Raw genomic sequence first — 26,341 nt, forward strand, 5'->3', positions numbered from 1 at the left:
GGAAGAATTATTCTAAGGTATCGAGTAAGGAATATAATGAGATGCATAGTAAATATAAAAGCGAATTATGATATTAACAGTAACGTGTAATAATGGGTGGCAATAACGAGTAGTTGTAAAGGATGGAATAATGGCGAGGCTAGTAACATACAAATATAAACAAATTCATGAGGAAAATGAAATGATCGAATGCACAATAAATAAAACATGGGAAAATAAAAATGATAATGATAACAGAAGCGATGATGATGATGTAAGTAATAATAGTATGAAATGATAATAATACGTATGCTTTTAACATGATAATAATAATTTAAATATGAAATAGTATTGAATATATATATGTATAACGATGATGAAAAAAAGATTGTATATATATGTATATATATATGTATAGGGTGTTTATTGAAGGCGTAATAATAATAAAAATAGCTAATGATAGTGGTATATGAATATATATATGTATGTATTAAAATATTTACTTAATAAGAGAAATATACACGTAGCATTAAAATATATATATATATATATATATATATATATATATATATATATATGAAAAGATATGATATTAAAACGTATATACTTGACATATATGAAAATATACACATAATATAGTTATCAAAAATGTACACAACATGCATGATATTAAAGATAGTTATTAAAATATAATACATACATATGAGTGTTTTTAAAAAATGCTATGCTGATAATAATAATAATAAAATGCTAATAAGTAATAAATGTAATATAACACTAGAAATACAAATAGATAAGAAACATAATAGGTGAATAATAGGAAAATGGAAATAATAATATAATCATAATGCAATGGTAAGGGTAATTATAAAGATGATGATATTAAAATTAATAGTAATAATGTTAATGATAATATTAGTAATAAAACAAAACAAGCATAACGAAAAAGTAATAAATAATATCTATTATAACAATATAAAACTAATGGTATAATAAGGTAATAATAATAAGCAGATCAAGATAAAAGAAAATATAATTACAGTAATAATAGTTGCATTAACAATAATAATAGTGAGAATAATAACGATAATGTAACAATAATAGTAATAAAATATAATAACAATAATAGAAATAATAAAATAAAAATAAAAGGTAACAAAAATAATCTTAATCGACAATAATATTGATAATAACAATATATTAATAATACTGATATATTCATCATCATAATAATAATAATAATAATAGTAGAAATAACAATCATATAAGTAATAATAGTACGCATAGGAATAATAATAATGATAGCAATGAAAAGAAATAGCAAAAATGAGCAGGAAGGATCAAATCAAGCTTGAAACAAAATTTTTGGGGCAAATCCAGAGTAAATGATGGAGAAAAGGACTAAAATGCATGCGAAAATAATCAAGGAGGGGCTAAAATGGGAAATAACCCCCCCTTTAAAATGCGCAGCGTAATGAAGGACCAAGTTGAAAACTAAAATAAATTATAGGGTGAAATTAGAAATAAGAGAAATTTAATTCCAAAACAATAAAGGAGCGGAGGGGCTAAAAGTGAAATTAGCCCCTCTGTTGAAAACGCGCGGACCCTAAGCGGGTCGGGCCACCTGCGTGGGTCGATGGCCAAACGGCGCCGTTTTGAAGTCTCTGAACCCCCCCTAAAACTACGTCGTTTTACCCCTCTATATAAACCCTTTTTTTTTTTAAAACCTCATTCTTCCTTTCTGTTTTTTTTTAAATGTTTCCTCTCTTTTTTTCTCTGGCAGCCCAGAAACCCATGAGGAGCCGTCCGTCCCATGCCAGCGTCGTCGCCATGTTACAAGCCACACAGACGCTGGCTTGAAATCGCCGAGGTTATTTATTATTATTTTTTATATTTTATACTTGTTTAATGTATGTGTGTTATTTTACTTATATTATATCTTTATGTATATAAAGAAACTCAAAAAAAAGGAAGAAAAAAAAAAAGGGAAAATCACCTTAGATTTGGGTTTTGACTTCTGAGGGCTTTGGGTTTATTTTGATGTCGATTCTCTTATTGTTTTGTGACTAGTATTACAATTTTTTTGCTAGAAAAACCGAATGCTGTATTTTTTGTATTTCAAAAATTTCTTTTTTTATACAATGGTTTTGCTTGGCTTTTTATAGCCATTTCATTTCCCTTTTTTTTTTCAATACCTATCTATTTTCCATTATTGCTGCAGACAAACGGTGGTGGAGCAGAGGCGGTAGTGGATGGGACAGGGGCGAGTGGCTGAACGGCTAGGGTTTTAGGTCTCCCTTCTTTTTTTTTTTTTTAATGTATTGGGCTAGGGATTTAGTGGTTTTGGGTTTAGGTCAAATGGGTTAGAGGGTTTTGGGCCCAAAAATTGGGCTTGTACATTCCTTAACTAAGATTTTGAGTTTAGTTTTGCGGATAAAGAATATAGTGCTGAGACCTAAATTTAATTGAAACCCGATAAAGAATTCTAAATTTAATTAAAACTAAACACCAAAGGATCTCAAACTAAAAAGGACAGTAACATTATGCATATTAATCACTTGTAGGAAAATATACCAACTTTTAATTATTTTGATTCAATATGTTGCCTTACAAATGATTTTCTAATTAAGGCCAAGTGGTTGGCTCTAGGATACATGGTACAAAATTTTGCTATCGGAAAGTTAGAGATTGAGATATAGGGGCGGAGTTAAGAGGGCTGACAAGAACTCTGGTCCTCTTAAAATCAATTTTTTTTATTTAATCTCTTCTAAATTGAAAATTTTCTTATAACATTCTATTATTATTATTTTTATAACATATTACCAATTGTTGAAGAAATGAAACCTCTTATAATACATGTGCTATTTATTTAAATAATTATGTAAATTCATATATCGTTTTAATCTTCGATTGGTACACCATTTAAACCATACAATAATTATTGTATCCATAATTTTGAATTATATTTAAATAAATTACTAACTAAAATAAATTAGATTAGTGAAAAGGTTATAAATTTCACTTTTAAATTAAGCTTAGAAACATCGTTAATATTGATGCATACAACTATTAGAAAATTACTTTCCAAAATAATACTAATTCTTTATAACATATTATTATTCCATTACATAATCTCGATCAGATGATAAACGTGCGAAACTAGTCGCTCACGCTTCGGGCTTTTCGGTTGACTCCATATGTTATCATCAATTGGTCTCCTCCACCATCGGAGTTTGTCAAAATCAATGTAGATGCCGGTTTTCACCTTGCACAGAAGAAAGCATCCTCAGGGGTTATTTAACGAGATGAGGATGACAAATCTTAGGTGCTTGTAGTCGGGTCACTTACCCAGTGTTTTCTATTACAATGAAAAGAAATTATTAATAGTGATACAAATCTTAGGTGCTTGTAGTCGGTCACTTACCCAGTGTTTTCTATTACAATGAAAAGAAATTATTAATAGTGATGAAAGAATAGAAATCAATTGTCTTTGTGAACTACTACACCATATTATTCATTGGCCAAAGCTTTAAATAAGCAAAGAAAAAACGACAATGTGCTAAAATAAAAAGCACAAATATTTAAAAATTAATGAAACTAACTAATATCACTAACAATACAATCCCTAAAAATATGGTCTGCAAACCCCACAAATGAAACATAAACTCAACAAATCCTCCCTTAAACTAAATATTTTATAAATATTGGTTTAAAAGGAATATCAAAGTAGATCGTCTAAAGCGCAAATTCCAAGCAACGTCCTCAGCTTCTGAAATGTAGCTTTCTTTAGAGATTTGGTGAAGATATTAGTAACTTGGTCTTTGCTTCTGCAGAAAACTAGATCAATGACTCCATTATTTGAGAGATCTCTCAAATAATGAAATTTTACATCTATATGCTTGCTTCTTCTATGTAACACTGGATTTTTAGAAAGTTTAATTGTTGAATTATTATCACAAAAAATCGTTGTTACTCCTTGCTGTAAAAAATGTAGTTCTTCAAGAATATTTCTCAACCAAATAGCTTGGGAGGCACAAGCTATAACAACTACAAACTCAGTTTCAGTAGTAGACAAAGTGACTATTGGATGCTTCTTTGAAGACCATAAAATAGCCCTCATACCCAAAGATAAAAGTATAACCATAAGTACTCTTTCTATCATCAAGATTGCTAGCATAATCATCATTAGTGAAGCCAAACAAATTTGTCTTTTCACCCCTCTTGTAGAACAATCCGTAACTAGCCGTGCCTTTCAAATACCGAAGTATTCTTTTTGCAACTAAGAGATGCATCTCCTTTGGGCACTCCATAAACCTGCTAATGAGACTTACAGAATGCATAATATCTGGTCTTGTTGTAGTCAAATACATCAAGCTTCCCACTATTTGCTTGTAATAGGTGCTGTTAATCTCCTTTCCTTCAGGATTTCGAACAAGCTTTAAACCAACTTCAGTCAATGTGCAAACAAGATTGCAGTTCTTCATCCCAAACCTGTCCAAAATCTCTTGCACATATTTTTCTGAGAAATGAAAATTCCAGCAGTAGATTGTATCACTTTAATACCCAAAAAATAATGTAACATTCCAAGGTCAGTCATATCAAACTCAACCATCATGGAATTTTTAAAATCATTAAACATGGGAACATCACTCCGAGTAAATAAAATATCGTCAACATAGAGGCAAACAATAATAATCTTACCTCCTTCACCAACCTTGGTAAAAAGCGTATGCTCATATGGACATTTCGAAACCTTCTTTTAAAAATAAGCTTGATGCGACTATACCAAGCCCTCGGATCTTGTTTCAATCCATACAATGCCTTTTTTTAATCTGTACACCTTGTTCTCGTTTCCATGTTTCACATATTTAGGAGGTTGATCAACAAACACTTGTTCTTTCAAATCACCGTGTAAAAACGCTGATTTCACATCTAATTAGAAAATAGGCCATGAATTTTGGGCTGCAAGAGAAATCACCAACCTCATTGTATCATGCCGAGCAACAGAGCAAAAACTTCTTTATAGTCGATGCCAAACTCTTGCTTGTAGCCTTTAGCAACTAAGCATGCTTTGTACTTGTCAACTTCGCCATTCTCTTTCAGCTTTGTCTTGTACACCCACTTCACACCAATGGTTTTTTATCCTTGTGGAAGATCTATCAATTCTCATGTGTTGTTTCTTTCAATAAAACGATTTCATCATCCATGGCCTTCAACCATTTTGAGTCTTTGACAGCATCTTCAAAGATCGTAGGATCACAGTCTGAAAAGAGAGAAAAATGAGTGAGAATATCTTCACTTTGATCAAGTCCTTGTACCTCATAATCTTCCATCTATGCAGGTCGTCGTCGAATTTGTTGAGGTCGATCATCTCTTGTGACAGAGGCTGTAAATCATTGAGTATCTGCTGATTGTTACACATTTCTAAAGGTTGTGCATTCTCCAAGGGTTGCTGCTCTTGTTCTCCGTTTTCACCATCAAAATCAGCCAGGATTTGACTTTCATTATTGTTTTCATCACCAAACTAGAATTGTACTTCATCAAAGAGTACGTCACAACTAATGACAATTTTCTTGGTGATAGGATTGTACAATTTGTACGCTTTTGGTTGTTCACTAACACTAAGAAAAATGCACTTTTCAGCTTCGACATCAAGTTTAGTCCTTTTTTTATCAGGAATGTGCACATATACAACGCAACCAAATATTCTAAAATTCTCAACGCTCAGCCATTTTCCACTCCATGCTTCTTCAGGCGTCAAATTTTAAACAGTTATGGTAGGAATTTTGTTCAATAAATGAATACTCCAATTGATAGCTTCAGGCCAAAAACTTTTTAGAAGACCGCTTCTTTTTAAAATGGTTCGTACCATGTTTAAAATTGTACTATTCTTCCTCTCTGAAACACTATTTTGCTCTGGGGTGTAGGCTGTAGTAAGTTGCTTTTGAATTCCATGCTCCTCACAAAAACTAACAAATTTTTGTGAGTTGTATTCTCCACCACAATCGCTATGGAGAGTCCCAATAGGCATTCATGCTTCCTTTTCAACAAGCGCTTTAGAACTTTTGGAAGTTAAAAAAGCTTTAGACTTATACTGTAAAAAATAAACACAGGTTTTCCGACTATAATCATCTGTAAATGTTATAAAATAACGTTTGCCACCATTTGATGTTGGATTGATAGGCCTCGCATATATCAAAACGAACCAGCTCCAGCACTTTTTTCGCTCTCATCTATTTTCTTTCGAAAAGTGGTCTCGGTGTTGTTTGCCAACAACACAATCTTCCCAAACTTGAGAAGGACTTTCAATTTTAGGAAGACCAGTTACCATGTTTTTCTACTGTAGCATTTTTAGACCACCAAAATTTAGGTGTCCATATAAAAAATGCCACATCTATGCTTCATTTTTCATTCTTGCTGAAAAGCATGATTGAGCGGCATTGTTGAGATATAGTGGGAACATCTGGTTTGCTATCATGTTTACTTGAGCAATTAAGCCCAATTTTTCATATTGAATGCAACAAACTCCATCATTGATAAAAATTGCATATCTTTTCTCTTGAAGCTGACCAACACTGAGCAGATTAGTTTTCAAATCAAGAAAAAAGAAAACATTGGAAATAACCTAAGTAGTATTTTCCTTGGTGTGGATTTTCACATTGCCTTTACCCAAGATGACACTTTAGAATTGTCTCCAAATGAAACAAAGGCTTGAATGCTTCATCTAATTCAAAAAACATCATCTTATCTCCACATATATAATTGCTACAACCTGTGTCTAAATACTACAGATTCTGGTGAATTTATTCCTTCACATGACATGTCATCAAGAGAGAAATTTCTTCTTCCTTTTCTTCTTCTGCAAAATTTGATTTCGCACCACGATTTCTGTTAAGATTAGTTCTACACTCTGATTTGTAATGACCATACCTGTGACATCTGTAACATTCAATATTTGACTTGTTTACAGACTTTTGCTTGTAACCATATGAATAGTTACTGTCTCGGCCTTTTTTTTTTCTTTTAGAATGAGTAGAATAATCCTCATCTGCATTGTAGTGCTCCTTCTTGTCCTTTAATCTTGGTTTCCCACCCCCAGGACCTTTTGGATTGATTGTCGCCTTTAACATTTGTTCTTCTTTATCTTGCTGGACAATCTTTTGTTTATGAACCAACAAAGAACTTTGTAGTTCATTAAGTGTAAGGAAACCAACATCTCTTGATTCTTCTATCGAACAAACAACAAATTTAAATTTTGCTGTCATCGATCTAAGAATCTTCTCAATAATGACAATATCATCCATTCTTTCTCCATGGATTCTCATCTTGTTGGCGATTACCATCATTCTTGATAAAAAATCAGTAACCGACTCACTGGACTTCATTATTAAGTTTTTGAATTCAGTCTAAAAACCTTGCAACTGCACAAACTTCAACCTTGCATTCCCTTGATGCTTTCTCTTCATCGAGTCTCATATTTGTTTGGACGTATCTTTACAAAGAATCGTCTCCAAAGTGGCTTGATCAATGGCTTGGAAGAGATAGTTAATGGCTTTGAGATCCTTCAACTTCAATGCTTCCAATTCTGCTTTTTGTGTATCTATCATTACAACACCTTGTTTTGATTCTGTCACTCTAGATTCAACAACATGCCAATATTCTTTAGACCTTAAGAAATTCTCCATTAGTATACTCCAATGGTCATAGTGACCATCAAAACGAGGAATAGTAGGCTGGACGAAGTTTTCTACTGCCATCATATGATTATGACCTGGCTCTGATACCACTCTTATAATGAAAAGAAATTATTAATAGTGATGGAAGAACAGAGAAATCAATGATGCTGTAAACTACTACACCATATTATTCATCGACCAAAGCTTTAAATAAGCAAAGAAAGAACAACAATGTGCTAAAAATAGAAGCACAAATATTTAAAAATGAAACTAACTAATATCACTAACAATATAATCCCTAAAAACAAGGTCTGCAAACCCCACAAATGACACATAAACTCAACATTTTCAGTGTTTGTGGCCAAAGCGATTGCGGTGATCCATGACCTCTATTTTGCCTATGAACTGGGATTCCTATCTGTGATATTAGAATGGGATTCTCGATTAGTCATCGAAAAAATTAGCAGTGAAAAAGAGGATTTATCGGAGATAAGTGCTCTTACTTGGGACGCAAAGGAGTTGTCAAAGCTTTTTCGATTTTGTCGTTTGCAATTTATCGAACGATCAGGGAATAGAATAGCGAATGCAATGGCTAGAGATGGGTTATCATGTGATGAAGATAGATTTTGAGGGGAGGAATCCACGGCTGTCGTTGCTGCCACGGCTGCAAGGATCGTCAACTACTAGATCCGCCATAAGTCCTGCCCGAATAAATGGTTTTTGTGGGGGATTTTTTTATAATCTATTCCCCACTGTTTGGTTTTGTTGCTCGCTGGGGTTGATTATCGAATTATCTAGCTTGTGAGATGTGAGAAATCGTCGATCAAAGTTTTTCCCATAGGGAGGGTTTGTTTTGTGTTTTGTGTTTTTTGAACGGTTTATTTTGAGGACTTTTGGTTTACATTGACAATTTTTTTTCACCTTGTTAATAATACATTTTTTAATCTTATCAAAATTTTATACAATAGTTTAAAAACATAATTTTTTTAATAAACACAGACGATTAACTTGTGCATCGCACAGGAAAAAAATTAATAGCTAGATAAATTTCAATACTTAAGATTTATTTCTAAAAACTAATAAAAATAAATATTTTGTATCTTTATCTACCATCGAAGTCTGTAAGAGTTACATCATTAAATGAAACCCTTTCCTCAACAACATGGTTAATTAGTGGTGCTTGAGTGAAAGCAGGTTGTTTTGGAGGGTGAAGATCTGAAATCTCATTGTTAAGCATTGAAACAATAGTAGACATAGTAGGCCTATCTTTAGCATATTCTTGGACGCATAGCAATCCAACATGTATGCATTTCCATATTTCTTTCTCATTCTTTGAGTTTAATTTTGAATTTGAAATAATCTTGTCTAATAAGCTCCAAATATTGCCTTCGTTCCATAGTCTCCACGCCTGTAAACAAAAAAACAACTTTGCTTAAATTATCCAACCTAACTTGACCCAAAATTTTGAACTCAAAGCTTCTAAAAAGTTCAATTGCCTCAATTCGATATAAATAAAAATTACATAAATTCTCTTGATTAGGCTCAACTTCAAGCTTAATTATAATTTGTATTCAAGCTCAAGTTAAATTTGCAAGCTACTCAATTAAAGTATTAAGGTTTCTCAAATTCAGCTTGCAAGAAAAATAAGTCAAGTATTAATATTCTTAAATTTAGCTCACATGATAGTTGGACTCAACAATTATTGAGCTGAAATCAAGTTTTCTCGAACCAAACCCATCTTGCAAGTACAGCTTCTTACACCCCAGTTTTTAATTCTCTCAATTGGCATAATTGTTGTTGCAACTTACACAAAAACTTAAGTTTAAGTGTATTTAAATGTGCATTATCATCCAAATTAAAAGTTTAGAGGAATTACGAATAGTAGTAGAAATTATATAAAAAAAATTATCTTATAAACTTACGTATCCCAAGAGGCTAAGATCATATTGATAGTTGTAAAAGCTTGTGTTTTTTCTTCCGCTAACAATCTCAAGCAATAGAACTCCAAAGCTGAATACATCTGATTTTTCTGAAAATTGCCCTTGCATTGCATACTCAGGAGACATATAACCGCTGTATTTTAACATTAAAAACAACATCAATTACAGCCTTAACTTAAAACTTTTCCACCAGAAAACCCAAATTAAAATTAAGTAATAAAACTATAAAAATATATATTATTATTTAACTTTTTTAAAACAATAAAATGAGTCCACAAGCCAAACTAAGCCAAACTCGATTAAAGTCTAGACAGGTACTCTTTTTAAGCATCGAACCTGACCCAACAATAAACATATATATACACCATATTTTATTAAAAAAAGTGAAAAAAGTTAAATGATATGGAGAAAGTTCCAGCTTACTAAGTTCCAACAACTCTTTTAGTGTTGGCTTGATTTTCATTGCCTCCGAAAATCCTAGCCATTCCAAAATCTGAAATTTTTGGGTTTAATTCTTTGTCAAGTAAAACGTTACTTGCTTTTAGATCTCTGTGTATAATCTTCAGTCTTGAATCCCTATGAAGATAAAGCAATCCTCGACTAATCCCTTCAATAATTATGAAGCGCTTTCTCCAATCTAAGACATCTTGTTTAGCTGGATCTATAACAAAAAATAAACAGTATGAACTCCAAGATCAATAATTAATGCCTATAACAGTGGATGTAAACTACAGCCATCCTTATATTTTGTACCATATTGTATTCTTTGTGATTATAGATGAAATTAAATTTACGTTAATCAATTGAAGTAAATATTCAACAATGAAAAGAGTTAAAATATTACATTGCTACTATTTAAATCTCATAATATAGTTATATGATATATATTGGTGGACCAAGCCATGACCTATTTCTTGTATACTCTTACACAAGCTTACACTAGACCAGTTTTATTGCTTAAGAAAAAACTTTGAATCGTATTTTTATATTTAATAATTAAATTTTAAGTAGTAATAATAATACTTTGGGTCATAATTTCAGTACAAACATAAAAAGAAATGGTTCAAGGCCCAATTCGTACGAACTAAATGAATAATCTAACTGTTGAATAAATCTGGCTATTTAATTGTTTAGACATATCCATTGATGAGGTTGCATCTCAGCTCAGTTCCAAAAAATGTTTGATAACTTGTGGTGCATATAAGAATTGTCACTTAATATATACTTTACGGCACAAGTAATGTTTTTACTTTGTTTCTTCATTTTTGATAACTTTTTAAGAAAATTATATTGAAGATCTAACCTATATGGATTGCACTTACTAAGTCAAATGAGTCGGACTTATCGGATTAGACAGATGAAGTAGTCAAGGACAAGTTTAAGTTATAAAGAGAAGGAAAACGATATTAATACTTGTTAGATCTAGTGATAAGAAGTTCAATTCCCTTTAAACTACAACACCAATTTAAGTCTTGTGGATGAAGAAAATAGTTCTAAAAGAGTTTGACTCTAGATTTAGTAGTAGAGGTCCAATGTAATCATCGAATAGCGAGAAATCAGAGAAAAATGAAAAATATTAGAATAAATTACTAACCAAAAAGAAAAGTGTCCAAACTTTTGTTGGGCATATATTCGTAGACGAGCATCTTCTCTTCTCCTTCAACAAAACAGCCAAGCAATTTAACCAGATTTCGATGTTGAAGCTTAGAGATCACCACCACTTCATTCATAAATTCTTCCAATCCTTGTCCCGAAGCTTTCGACAATCTCTTCACTGCTATTTCCTTTCCATCATCTAATGTTCCCTGCACACAAAATTCAACTCACAAGACTTGATAGAAAAAAGGAAAATGCCATTTCATTGACACTGAATTTGCTGAAAATCGCCATTATTTGTTACCTTGTAAACTGGACCGAAACCACCCTGCCCTAGCTTCTTTGTGTGATGGAAATTGTTGGTCGCGGCGGCGAGTTCTTCCAAATTGAATAGTGGCAGCTGCTGGAGTTTAACTCCAATTGAATTTTCGCCTATATTTTCACTAGAAAACTGGTGTTTGATTTGTTTCCGTTTTTCATTTCTTCCTGAGATAGGATCAAAGTAGTTAGTCCCGAATTAGTAAAAATATTGTTTTTGTCTTGACATTAGTATACAACGATATTAATATGTACAAATACCAACATATTTTAATATATTGTTTCAGATTTATTAATATTTTTCACATATATATTTCTAGTTTAATTTTTAATTTCTTAATAAATTATTTATACATATAAATATTTTTCATATGTATTACCTTTATATTTAGCTATCCTACACCATAAGAAGAGTGTAGAAATTGTAATAACGACTATGCCCCCAATTACTGTTGTAATGACAAGGACCTTACTACTTTTCCCTTTATCTGCAAATAGAAAAACTTGGTTAATAACTTCAACCCAAAAAGGCAGATATTGACGCAATTTATCAAACACATGATCGACACTAAGAAAATTTACCCAGTTCCGAAAATGGCAGACGAATGTAAAGATCGACGCCGCTAGCGGAGAATTTCTGGACATCAATCAAATCTCCACTCCACAACATGCAACCAATGCCATCATCATACGCATAAGCCACGCACGAACAATTCTTCATGTTCATGCATTGGTCTTTGCACTGACCGTTACTTATTGATGACGGATGCGGAAATGCTGGCACTTTCATCCTCTTCATCTCCAAAAACCCATCATCACCTTGGCCTGCTCCACTGCCATTGTTGTTATCTCTTTGGCACTGCAAAGGGTTAGTCCTAAAACATCCACTACTCCAATTACCTCTACTCCATTCCTCTATATTCCTAGGCTTAAACCCCTTTAAGCAACTGCAAATGGGTCGTCTCGATGAATCGCATATTCCAAATGCCCCACAGTATCCATAAACATCACAATTTGTTTGATAACTAGAGTACTTGAATATCCAGTTCCCTTTCCCCGCATCCCATTTCCATTCAGTGAATTTTCCTTGAGAATCTAATTCACCGTATATCAACATAGAGTCATTAGAAATTTCGTAAGTCATATAGTACGGTTGTTGTGGATTATCTGCAACAACATCAAACCCTTCAAGATAAGCAGTGTACTTATCTATTAAGCCAATAAAGGTATTCCCATTCCATGGACCGGTCCGATAATAGAGCTCGTTATTCTTTCTAATGATGCCCTCTGGGCTGTTGAAAGGTTCAAGGCTAAGAGAAAAGTTACCATCAGATGGGTTATCAATGCTTTTCCATGATTTCAGCTCTACTTTACGACCCTTTTTAACATCAGTACTGATCTTCATAGTTTCAATGAAGGCATTAGAAGGATCTTCGAAACTCTCCCATAAGCTGCTTGCTCCATCCTCACCATAACTAAGGACAAGGTTTCCAGAGTCTAAAAGCTGGGCAGTTGTTGCATTAGGAGCTGTATTGTTAACATGTGATGACCAAAGAACCTCAGCTTTTCCATTGGAAACAACAAGGTTGCCATCATCTGATATGTTGAGAATCCCAGAAGAGTCTTTGAGAGGCCTGTTTCTATTTGCTACCCACACAACAGTTTGTACGGGGATTTGATTGTAGAGAATCCCTACATAACGATTGCTGGAGTTAGCCAAGCTGAAGAATCCCAATCGGAAAACACCATTCTGGGAGATTATAACATCAGGGTCTTTGATGGATTTTGATGGTGTTATTGTGTCTAAAGCAGTGGCAAATAGTAAGTAAAAGCAAGATATTAAAGCTAGTAAAACAGAGCAGCTAATAGTTTTTCCCATAATCTCTTCCCAGAACTTGGAAGAGACGCTATGATTTATGAATGATATTTAACTCAACTCAATTTTTTTTTTCAGTTAAAAAAAAAGTCTGATTTTGATATGATGTAATGATATTTCAAGGCAGCTGCAAATGTTTACATCAAGATTTGAATTTTCTTCAAGCACTAATCCTTACCTATTTTACCTATTTTGTATTAGAATATTGTATTCAACTAGCATGTTACCCTGTTCATGGAAGTTAATACTTCTAGCTTGTCATACACGTTTAATTTGGTTGACTTGAAGACTCATTTATCTTCCACCCAAAATGCAAGTTTAATTTGCTTTCCACTGTTTTCTTCTTAAAAATTACATTGTCGATTTAAGACATCAAAAAAAGTCTCTTTACAGAAACGCGAGGACATACGGGGGAGTTGCCAAGAAAGATATGTGAAAGACACATCCCGAACTTAAGCGGAACTTTACTGGTTAGTGGAAGACTTATAACACTGACTATATCATGGAAGATTATGGCCCCAAGGTTGGAACGATGCTTTGACCCAAAACAATGAATCCACCAAACACAATGGAAGACTTTTGGGTTAGGTAAATTTGGGTTTGAATCATTTTAATTTTAAATTATTTTAGATTTTAAATTATTTTTACATGTTTAAATTATTGATTTTTTATATTCAAATTAAAATGGATCGAGTTTGAATTTGAATTTCATCAAATGAGTTTTCAGTTTTATTATTAAACTGCCATGTTCAAATATAATGGTAAATTCACTAGAATGGAACAAATAAAATTACAATTATCATAGAAATAAAATGATAAAAATAGGTTGAATAGTTTTGGTATCCCTACATAACGATTGCTGGAGTTAGCCAAGCTGAAGAATCCCAATGGGAAAACACCATTCTGGGAAATTATAACATCAGGGTCTTTGATGGATTTTGATGCTGTTATAGTGTGTGAAGCAGTGCCAAACTGCAGCTGTAAGTCAAAACAAGATATTAAAGCTACTAAAACAGAGCAGCTAATAGTTTTCCCCTTGACCGTGTAACTGGTGCAGAACTTGGAAGTTATTCTATGATTTATGAATGATATTAATAAAGGTCAAATAATATATGAGGTCCCTGTATTTTTACATTTTCGGAAGATTTAGTCCCTACAATATAATTTTTTTTCAATTTCTTTGCTTTTCGGAATATTTATTTAATCATAATAAATTATTTGATAGAATTAATAAATAAATAAATAAATAAGGTTGATTGTCAATATTGAAAATAAGGTGCAATTGGAAAATTGTACAACCTACCATATATATATTGGCATAATTTTTACTGAAAAATCTTGATTTAATTCTTACATTATATTAAAGACTTTAAGCACCAATTTAATGGAATGGATCATGACGAAAGTCAGTCAAGCAATTGCTCTATTTAAAGAATTTATGTTATTTGTGGTACAGAGAGATCTGGTTTTTTTATAGAAATAGAAGCTTATTCCTCAAAAATGTTTACATATTTTGATTCCTTATTAAAAACTTATTCGAGAACAATTCTAGGAAATATACGTTCCCACCAATTGAAGAATTACTAGGCATTAATGCTTAACTAAAGAAGACTTGTTTGTCTCATTATAGACGATTATGAGAGAGCACTTGTCTATTCATTGTTAGGAAATTCTTAATGCAAATTCATTGTAAATCTTTTTTTTTTTTCAATTTGTAGCTAAGCTTTCAAGGGAAAATCTTGGTGGGGGAAAATGATCTTATATTGATATATAGGAGCAATGTTACAATTTAGTGAGAAAGTTGAATTTAAATTCACATCTTACACTGCATATTGATAATAAATTAGATTTTGAGTAAAGTCTTATAGACGAAAAAAAAGTTTTTTGATTCGTATAACCAATTTTTGTGTCCATCTCTATCAATTGAATTTGTAATTTCCAAAAAGAGGAGAGGTAAAAAATACCGAATTATATGAAAGGACTAAATTCACAAAATATATGTAGGGTAGGGACCTTCTACAGAAATTGATCCTTTTTTAGGGTCTGATTTTGATATGGTGTAATGATGTTTCATGGCAGGCTCACATGTTTACGTCTAGTGGTCTACATCTCAATTTTCTTTGTATATAAGTAATCTCATATTGGCTTGTGGAAATTTTCTGGAAGTGTCAATTACTCTTAATTTTCTATATTTTTGTTGGCACTTTCTTCCATTGGAGTACCAAAAAATCAACTCATGTGCCACCATGTTCACACAAATACAATCAGGGGATAGGATGTCCAAAAAATTGAATTCTGGACCTAAGACTTCATTTTGATGTAATTTTTTTATCGTTGGATTAGGGGCACCGATTCTATATTTTGATTTGTAAAATAATTAAATTCTTTAAATTATGTGTAACTCAAATAATAACAGTTAGATTAATTATTTTAAAATATTATAAAATAAATATATTATCACATGATATTATGTTAGTTTTTATTTATAAATAATACTCACAAAAGCGGTATTATATTACTTAATGAATTTAACTACTGTTGTTCGAGTTAGGATTAAATTTTAAAATCTAAAAATTTTAAGGATTAAAAGATCAATTTAAAGAATAGAAGCTAAATTCACAACTTATACATAAAATCAATCTAATAATAAAATTTAACTACTAAAATCAATTAAATGTATAATTTAAAGTATTAGAATACTATACAGAAGGACCCACTAGTCTTGCTTGGAGCTTAAGTTGGTCTTTCTTAATTTCCCAAGCAAAGAAGGTGGAAGATAAAGATCCTGTCGGCAAATGATGGAATATGACATGATAAAGTAATTTCATGTTCATTTATTTGTATTATGGATTTACAAGTGCATTATTTATAGAATTATAATTGAATACAACATTCTTTCAGCACACAGACACATTGACTTAGTATTTGCCAATCTTTAGAAGTTTTTTGTACGTTTGATATGATGCATGCATGGCTGATATGTCCTACAACTTGGAGTTATTTGCTATAGGGATAAATCTAAAAAATTATGATTTTATATATGAAATTTTTTATTTAAATTATTAATACAATTATCGATATGACATAATATTGTATTTTATATTACATATATAAGTAATTTAATTTATCTAATCTGAAAAATAAAGTAATGTATTTATTTCTTTAAATGTTTTATGTATACATTTGAATCATAATCAAATTTTGATGTGCATAATTGCATCAAATTAAAGTTCATGTATCAAATTTTATGTGTAGTTTTGATATTTATCCCTTTGTTATATGAATCTTACAAATAAGAATACTTGTTTAGCTACAGATGTTGGATTGAGTGATAAGAAGTTTAATTAGGGGGGAAATCAGAAAATTTTTCTAGGGGCTGGAATTAAGTTATATATTTTTGTGAGAAATAAAATGCAATTTCACCATTTTAATAACTTATATCTTTATAATTTTAAAGACTAGCATCCTTGGTACCATTCTGAGTTCAATGTTCCTTAACTAAGATTTTGAGTTTAGTTTTGCGGATAAAGAATATAGTGCTGAGACCTAAATTTAATTGAAACCCGATAAAGAATTCTAAATTTAATTAAAACTAAACACCAAAGGATCTCAAACTAAAAAGAAAAGTAACACTATGCATATTAATCATTTGTAGGAAAATATACCAACTTTTAATTATTTTGATTCAATATGTTGCCTTACAAATGATTTTCTAATTAAGGCCAAGTGGTTGGCTCTAGGATACATGGTACAAAATTTTGCTATTGGAAAGTTAGAGATTGAGATATAGGGGCGGAGTTAAGAGGGCTGACAAGAACTCTGGTCCTCTTAAAATCAATTTTTTTTATTTAATCTCTTCTAAATTGAAAATTTTCTTATAACATTCTATTATTATTATTTTTATAACATATTACCAATTGTTGAAGAAATGAAACCTCTTATAATACATGTGCTATTTATTTAAATAATTATGTAAATTCATATATCGTTTTAATCTTCTGATTGGTACACCATTTAAACCATACAATAATTATTGTATCCATAATTTTTGAATTATATTTAAATAAATTACTAACTAAAATAAATTAGATTAGTGAAAAGGTTATAAATTTCACTTTTAAATTATGCTTAGAAACATCGTTAATATTGACTGCATACAACTATTAGAAAATTACTTTCCAAAATAATACTAATTCTTTATAACATATTATTATTCCATTACATAATCTCAGTCTGTATGATAAACGTGCAGAACTAGCTGCTCTGGCTTCTGGGGCTTTTCGGTTGACTCCATATGTTACTGTCAATTGGTCTCCTCCACCATCGGAGTTTGTCAAAATCAATGTAGATGCCGGTTTTCACCTTGCACAGAAGAAAGCATCCTCAGGGGTTATTTAACGAGTTGAGGATGGACAAATCTTAGGTGCTTGTAGTCGGGTCACTTACCCAGTGTTTTCTATTACAATGAAAAGAAATTATTAATAGTGATACAAATCTTAGGTGCTTGTAGTCGGGTCACTTACCCAGTGTTTTCTATTACAATGAAAAGAAATTATTAATAGTGATGAAAGAACAGAGAAATCAATTATGCTGTGAACTACTACACCATATTATTCATTGGCCAAAGCTTTAAATAAGCAAAGAAAAAACGACAATGTGCTAAAATAAAAAGCACAAATATTTAAAAATTAATGAAACTAACTAATATCACTAACAATACAATCCCTAAAAACATGGTCTGCAAACCCCACAAATGAAACATAAACTCAACAAATCCTCCCTTAAACTAAATATTTTATAAATATTGGTTTAAAAGGAATATCAAAGTAGATCGTCTAAAGCGCAAATTCCAAGCAACGTCCTCAGCTTCTGAAATGTAGCTTTCTTTAGAGATTTGGTGAAGATATTAGTAACTTGGTCTTTGCTTCTGCAGAAAACTAGATCAATGACTCCATTATTTGTGAGATCTCTCAAATAATGAAATTTTACATCTATATGCTTGCTTCTTCTATGTAACACTTGGATTTTAGAAAGTTTAATTGTTGAATTATTATCACAAAAATCGTTGTTACTCCTTGCTGTAAAAAATGTAGTTCTTCAAGAATATTTCTCAACCAAATAGCTTGGGAGGCACAAGCTATAACAACTACAAACTCAGTTTCAGTAGTAGACAAAGTGACTATTGGATGCTTCTTTGAAGACCATAAAATAGCCCCTGTACCCAGCATAAAAGTATAACCATAAGTACTCTTTCTATCATCAAGATTGCTAGCATAATCACTGTTAGTGAAGCCAAACAAATTTGTCTTTTCACCCCTCTTGTAGAACAATCCGTAACTAGCCGTGCCTTTCAAATACCGAAGTATTCTTTTTGCAACTAAGAGATGCATCTCCTTTGGGCACTCCATAAACCTGCTAATGAGACTTACAGAATGCATAATATCTGGTCTTGTTGTAGTCAAATACATCAAGCTTCCCACTATTTGCTTGTAATAGGTGCTGTTAATCTCCTTTCCTTCAGGATTTCGAACAAGCTTTAAACCAACTTCAGTCAATGTGCAAACAAGATTGCAGTTCTTCATCCCAAACCTGTCCAAAATCTCTTGCATATATTTTTCTGAGAAATGAAAATTCCAGCAGTAGATTGTATCACTTTAATACCCAAAAAATAATGTAACATTCCAAGGTCAGTCATATCAAACTCAACCATCATGGAATTTTTAAAATCATTAAACATGGGAACATCACTCCGAGTAAATAAAATATCGTCAACATAGAGGCAAACAATAATAATCTTACCTCCTTCACCAACCTTGGTAAAAAGCGTATGCTCATATGGACATTTCTGGAAACCTTCTTTTAGAAAATAAGCTTCGATGCGACTATACCAAGCCCTCGGATCTTGTTTCAATCCATACAATGCCTTTTTTTAATCTGTACACCTTGTTCTCGTTTCCATGTTTCACATATTTAGGAGGTTGATCAACAAACACTTGTTCTTTCAAATCACCGTGTAAAAACGCTGATTTCACATCTAATTAGAAAATAGGCCATGAATTTTGGGCTGCAAGAGAAATCACCAACCTCATTGTATCATGCCGAGCAACAGGAGTAAAAACTTCTTTATAGTCGATGCCAAACTCTTGCTTGTAGCCTTTAGCAACTAAGCATGCTTTGTACTTGTCAACTTCGCCATTCTCTTTCAGCTTTGTCTTGTACACCCACTTCACACCAATGGTTTTTTATCCTTGTGGAAGATCTATCAATTCTCATGTGTTGTTTCTTTCAATAAAAACGATTTCATCATCCATGGCCTTCAACCATTTTGAGTCTTTGACAGCATCTTCAAAGATCGTAGGATCACAGTCTGAAAAGAGAGAAAAATGAGTGAGAATATCTTCACTTTGATCAAGTCCTTGTACCTCATAATCTTCCATCTATGCAGGTCGTCGTCGAATTTGTTGAGGTCGATCATCTCTTGTGACAGAGGCTGTAAATCATTGAGTATCTGCTGATTGTTACACATTTCTAAAGGTTGTGCATTCTCCAAGGGTTGCTGCTCTTGTTCTCCGTTTTCACCATCAAAATCAGCCAGGATTTGACTTTCATTATTGTTTTCATCACCAAACTAGAATTGTACTTCATCAAAGAGTACGTCACAACTAATGACAATTTTCTTGGTGATAGGATTGTACAATTTGTACGCTTTTGGTTGTTCACTAACACTAAGAAAAATGCACTTTTCAGCTTCGACATCAAGTTTAGTCCCTTTTTTATCAGGAATGTGCACATATACAACGCAACCAAATATTCTAAAATTCTCAACACTCAGCCGTTTTCCACTCCATGCTTCTTCAGGCGTCAAATTTTAAACAGTTATGGTAGGAATTTTGTTCAATAAATGAATACTCCAATTGATAGCTTCGGGCCAAAAACTTTTTAGAAGACCGCTTCTTTTTAAAATGGTTCGTACCATGTTTAAAATTGTACTATTCTTCCTCTCTGAAACACTATTTTGCTCCGGGGTGTAGGCTGTAGTAAGTTGCTTTTGAATTCCATGCTCCTCACAAAAACTAACAAATTTTTGTGAGTTGTATTCTCCACCACAATCGCTATGGAGAGTCCCAATAGGCATTTATGCTTCCTTTTCAACAAGCGCTTTAGAACTTTTGGAAGTTAAAAAGCTTTAGACTTATCTTGTAAAAATAAACACAGTTTTCCGACTATAATCATCTGTAAATGTTATAAAATAACGTTTGCCACCATTTGATGTTGGATTGATAGGCCCCGCATATATCAAAACGAACCAGCTCCAGCACTTTTTTCGCTCTCATCGATTTTCTTTCGAAAAGTGGTCTCGGTGTTGTTTGCCAACAACACAATCTTCCCAAACTTGAGAAGGACTTTCAATTTTAGGAAGACCAGTTACCATGTTTTTCTACTGTAGCATTTTTAGACCACCAAAATTTAGGTGTCCATATAAAAAATGCCACATCTATGCTTCATTTTTCATTCTTGCTGAAAAGCATGATTGAGCGGCATTGTTGAGATATAGTGGGAACATCTGGTTTGCTATCATGTTTACTTGAGCAATTAAGCCCAATTTTTCATATTGAATGCAACAAACTCCATCATTGATAAAAATCGCATATCCTTTCTCTTGAAGCTGACCAACACTGAGCAGATTAGTTTTCAAATCAAGAAAAAAGAAAACATTGGAAATAACCTAAGTAGTATTTTCCTTGGTGTGGATTTTCACATTGCCTTTACCCAAGACAGACACTTTAGAATTGTCTCCAAATGAAACAGTGCTTCAGAATGCTTCATCTAATTCAAAAAACATCATCTTATCTCCACATATATAATTGCTGCAACCTGTGTCTAAATACTACAGATTCTGGTGAATTTATTCCTTCACATGACATGTCATCAAGAGAGAAATTTCTTCTTCCTTTTCTTCTTCTGCAAAATTTGATTTCGCACCACGATTTCTGTTAAGATTAGTTCTACACTCTGATTTGTAATGATCATACCTGTGACATCTGTAACATTCAATATTTGACTTGTTTACAGACTTTTGCTTGTAACCATATGAATAGTTACTGTCTCGGCCTTTTTTTTTTCTTTTAGAATGAGTAGAATAATCCTCATCTGCATTGTAGTGCTCCTTCTTGTCCTTTAATCTTGGTTTCCCACCCCCAGGACCTTTTGGATTGATTGTCGCCTTTAACATTTGTTCTTCTTTATCTTGCTGGACAATCTTTTGTTTATGAACCAACAAAGAACTTTGTAGTTCATTAAGTGTAAGGAAACCAACATCTCTTGATTCTTCTATCGAACAAGCAACAAATTTAAATTTTGCTGTCATCGATCTAAAAATCTTCTCAATAATGACAATATCATCCATTCTTTCTCCATGGATTCTCATCTTGTTGGCGATTACCATTATTCTTGATAAAAAAGTCAGTAACCGACTCACCGGACTTTATTATTAAGTTTTTGAATTCAGTCTGAAAATGATACGAGTAACTCAGCCTAATTCAAAGGCCATAATAGAGATGAGTTTAGTTTTCCTCAAGGCCCAATTACGAGATCCAAATCCAAGCAGATAAAGTCAAAACTCAAATTAGTGGTTCAAGACTTTATCATGAAAAAAATTTGAGAAGAAGAGTTGAAGTGTCAAGACACTAAATTCTGGAGTAATGATGAATTAGAAGAGACTAATTATGTTCGTGGGCCTAAACTCTCAATCTATGACGACAAGCCCATATGGAAAATGCTAACAAGCTTAAGCATTTCACTTTAAGAACCCCAATTGATCTTATAAGCTTAGACGTTTCATATGCGGTTTAAGTTTTAGGCTTAATTTTTATTATATATGAGCACAATATTTTATTTATTAGCTCTTATTATTTTATTATTATTTTATTCTGAATTTTGATAATTATTAAGTATTTTTAGTTATTTAGGAATTTTATGTTAACAAGAAAGTTTAGTTTAAAACTACTTCTTGTTTAGGTTAAATTAGAGTTCTAGTATACTTAGGAGTTTTATTTAGATTTATTTATCTAGCCTATATATAGGTCTTTGCATTGTACACAAGGAAGACAATTCATTATTATTCTATTTCTCTTTTGAGTTAATAAATTCTCTTTGAGTTTTTTCTTTTCAAGAATTTCTCTTGAAATTCTTTTAGAAGAATTTTAACAATCTTTTTAGATTGTGGGGATCATCTTCAAACTTTTTCTTGCCAAGGTTTTTATCTTGGAGGGAAAATTAGAGCCGCTGGAAGGGGGTTGTGGATTCTTCGTGTTTCCAAGGCTTCTTAGGACTTCTACACGCCACGTTTTATCTTTTCATTTATCTTTCCATTTATCTTTCCATTTATCTTCTTTATTCACTTCCTGAATCTTTGATTTATTATTTGTTTTAATTATTTTATCTAACTTGGATTTAATTTCGTTTCAGGTTGTGTTAAACAAAATCTAAGTTTTTTTTCCGAACGTCTAGATCCCTAAGTCAAATCCGCGACTTTGACAAACTTTAAGATTCGCTTTCGCGTTCATCCTTCTCACCCTTAATCATTTGGTATCAGATTTGGGCGTTTTAGGTGTTCTTTTTTTAAACTGATTTCTAGAAAGCAGCTTTAAAACAAATTTTACCCCTACAGTTTTTAAAAAAAATATTTTTCAGTGGGTAAACGATTTTCAAATGATCTGAAATTTTTCATACTATTTCTTGGCACTATTTTAAAGTATAAAAAAATATTTCCCACAAAAAAAAAGTGATCAAAAAAGTACAAAAAAATAAAATACAAAAAAAATAAAAAAAAATTTGTGGGTTGAATTTTGTGCCGAAACTTTCCAGATCAAATATACATTATTTGAGGAGGCTCCAGTTTAAATTTTTTGATTTTCAAAAATCGGGAACACCTTGAATTAAGTTTGTCAAGTTGCTTCGCAGTTTTTCGAGTTTTCAGGTTTCAGCAATTTTCATTGACTCTTAGCTTTAAGTTTTTATTTGTTTTCCTTTTTATTTGTTCCTTACGCATTCTAACACTTTCTTGTTTCTTGTGTTAGTAGGTTAAAGCACGTTGCATATTCCTTCCTCCGTGCAACAAAATTCTTTGATGTCTAAGCCAATTTTGGACTCATAGTGCTATTAGGTTTGCTTTGATAGTTTGATTCTAAAACATCTTGATTGATTGATATAGACACTTTTAAAAGACTCACAAGATTAATTTTTACCTCATTGAGAATTTTTTTTTGAGTGCATATAGGTGAGGTTTGCTTAATTTTTTCTTTTGAAGTGTTGTGCTTTTCCAGGTTTTCACTATGACTCATGACACTCGTGCCCGTAAAAACCATGATGAGATACCATTTGATGACAAAGAACAAGATGTTACATTGGAGAATATTGTGGGGATGGTAAAATTGCAACATCAACAATTAAATGAGGTACGTGATACATTTGAGGCCAATATGACTACGTGTCGAATGAAACTACAAGAGAACATTAATCAGCTTTCCAATCATATTCAACTGCTCACTCAAGCTGTTGCTCGTTTGGAGACTTCTTCGAATCGACGATCTCGTGCTCGTGATAGTGATCATGATAGTGATAATGAAAAATTTCATATTCGTTCTAATCCTGGTAGACACGAATATCGTCACATTGATGAAACTTTAGGTATTTCTAATCACGGCCATCCTTCTGTTGCTAAACCAAAGTTCAACATTCCACCATTGCAAGGAAAGTATGATCCAGATGCATATTGTGATTGGGAGGATAAAATAGAGATCATGTTATGTTGTTATAAGTGTCCGGAGGAGGAGAAAGTTCCATTAACTATATTGGCATTTTCTAATTATGCATTGAGTTGGTGGACTCAACTTGTGTTGAACCGCCAAAGAAATCGTGAATGAGATGTTGATTCATAGGAACAGTTGACAAAAATCATGCGAAAACGTTTTATCCCACCTCATTATTATAGGGATATTAAACGAAGACTTTAACGCCTTGTTCAAGGTAATCGATCTGCTGATGAGTACTTTAAGGAGATGGAGATGCTTATGCATAGAGCAAATATCTAAGAAGATGAGGAGACTACCATGGTGCGATTTGTAGATGGTTTGAACATTTCAATAGCCAATGTTCTTGATCTTCAAACCTACATTGATCTTGAAGATACGATATGCAAGGCAATTGAGATTGAGCGACAGTTTCAACAACGTCAATCTCGTCCATTTAGTACTTCACAATATTATAGAGGTACGAGTTCTAATTCTACTTTCAAGAATTCGAAATTTCCTTTTGCTATTAATAAGTTGGTGCCAAAACATGATGAGACAAAATCTTTTGAGGGGAAAAGTAGGGCTCCTACAAAACCATCTTCTTCATCTTCTAAGCAGCTCACTTTTACTACTTGACCAAAACAACAACGAGCTCGTGAAATTGAATGTTTTAAGTGCAAAGGGCGTGGACACTATAGCCGTGATTGTGCCAACACAAGACTTTTGTTGATCAAAGAAGATGGTGATTATACTTCTGATTCTGATAAAATAGACCCAGATATGCCCGAATTAATTGATGATGTCAAAAATTACAGTAAATTTTATGGTGAAGAAAATTTGGTGGAACCACTAACTTATCCCCGTTGTTTAGTTGTGAGGCACACACTCAACATCCAATTGAAGGATGATCATGATCTTCAACGGAGTAATATATTCCATTCGAGGTGTTTGATTAAAGGTACACTTTGCTCATTTATCATTGATAGTGGAAGTTGTGCTAACGTTGTAAGCAGCTACCTTGTGGATTATCTTGCTTTGCCATGTAGCAAACACCTTACACCATACCATCTTCAATGGCTTAACGAAGGTTCAGAGGTCCGTGTGGTAAAACAGTGCTTGATCACTTTTAAACTTGGGACTTACATTGATGATGTTTGGTGTGATGTCGTTCCCATGCATGCCGCCCACTTGTTACTTGGTAGACCATGGCAGTACGATCGTGATGTTATTCATCATGGTAAATTAAATCGATATTCTTTTATTTTCTGTGGGAAGAAGTACACTTTCACCTCTTTGAATCTGAAAGATATTCACAATGATCTAATCGACATGATGAAGTTTTGTAAGGAGGTTATGGGAAGTAAGACACAAAATTCAAAAAAGGCTGAGAGAAAAGAGGTCTCTAATGAAAAAAGCCAAATTAATGATGACCCAATGGTGAGTGCATCCTCTTGTGAGAAAAAAAAAGTGGTTCGTAATTTTTATGCGAGTGGAAAAGATGTGCGATGAGCCTTACTCACTAAACAACCTGGCATCATTATCCTATTTAGGCAAAATTGTTTATCTTTGACTAACCTTCATAACTCTTTGCCTAGTGTTTTTGTGTCTCTTTTACAAGAATATGAAGATATTTTTGAAGAAGCACCTAAAGGATTGCCACCTTTGAGGGGTATTGAGCATCAAATTGACTTAATACCTGGGTCAACAATTCCAAATCGACCAGCTTATAGAAGCAATCCCGAGGAGATGAAGGAGTTACAAAAGCAAGTAGATGAACTTTTAACGAAGGGTCACATTCGTGAAAGTTTAAGTCCTTGTGCAGTGCCGGTAATTCTGGTGCCAAAGAAAGATGGTACGTATAGAATGTGCATCGATTTTCGACCAATTAACCAAATTACTATTAAGTATAGACATCCTATTCCAAGGCTTGATGATATGTTTGATGAACTTTATGGTGCTTGTATCTTTACAAAATTTGATTTAAAAAGTGGCTACCATCAAATTCAAATGAAGGAGGGGGATGAATGGAAAACAACATTTAAAACTAAGTTTGGTTTATATGAATGGTTAGTCATGCCTTTCGATTTGACAAATGCACCTAGTACTTTTATGCGCTTGATGAACCATGTTTTGAGACCTTATTTGGGTAAATTTGTGGTAGTA

General features: G+C 32.5%; 1 protein-coding gene across 1 annotated transcript; it reads right to left on the bottom strand.

Annotated features, from left to right (window-relative positions):
* Positions 1-8,717: 8,717 nt before the first annotated feature.
* Positions 8,718-13,849, bottom strand: LOC108481763 (G-type lectin S-receptor-like serine/threonine-protein kinase At1g11330). Its single transcript, XM_017784846.2, has 7 exons — positions 12,092-13,849; positions 11,890-11,997; positions 11,496-11,677; positions 11,190-11,400; positions 10,019-10,256; positions 9,578-9,728; positions 8,718-9,063 (listed from the first exon to the last, which is right to left on the bottom strand). The coding sequence occupies exons 1-7, from the start codon at positions 13,386-13,388 to the stop codon at positions 8,758-8,760; spliced, it is 2,493 nt and encodes an 830-aa protein (XP_017640335.1). The 5' UTR covers positions 13,389-13,849; the 3' UTR covers positions 8,718-8,757.
* Between the last annotated feature and the right edge of the window lie 12,492 nt (positions 13,850-26,341).

The sequence above is a fragment of the Gossypium arboreum genome, chromosome 1 (assembly GCF_025698485.1).
Source record: "Gossypium arboreum isolate Shixiya-1 chromosome 1, ASM2569848v2, whole genome shotgun sequence".
Taxonomy (NCBI): domain Eukaryota; kingdom Viridiplantae; phylum Streptophyta; class Magnoliopsida; order Malvales; family Malvaceae; genus Gossypium; species Gossypium arboreum.

Excerpts from the sequence above, each read along its gene's own strand:
- LOC108481763 (XM_017784846.2), bottom strand. The coding sequence starts at position 13,388 with ATGGGAAAAACTATTAGCTGCTCTGTTTTACTAGCTTTAATATCTTGC. Across the intron at positions 11,678-11,889 it reads TAGGATAGCTAAATATAAAG|GAAGAAATGAAAAACGGAAA; the intron begins GTAATACATATG and ends ATCCTATCTCAG. Across the intron at positions 9,064-9,577 it reads ATCTTAGCCTCTTGGGATAC|GCGTGGAGACTATGGAACGA; the intron begins GTAAGTTTATAA and ends TTTTGTTTACAG.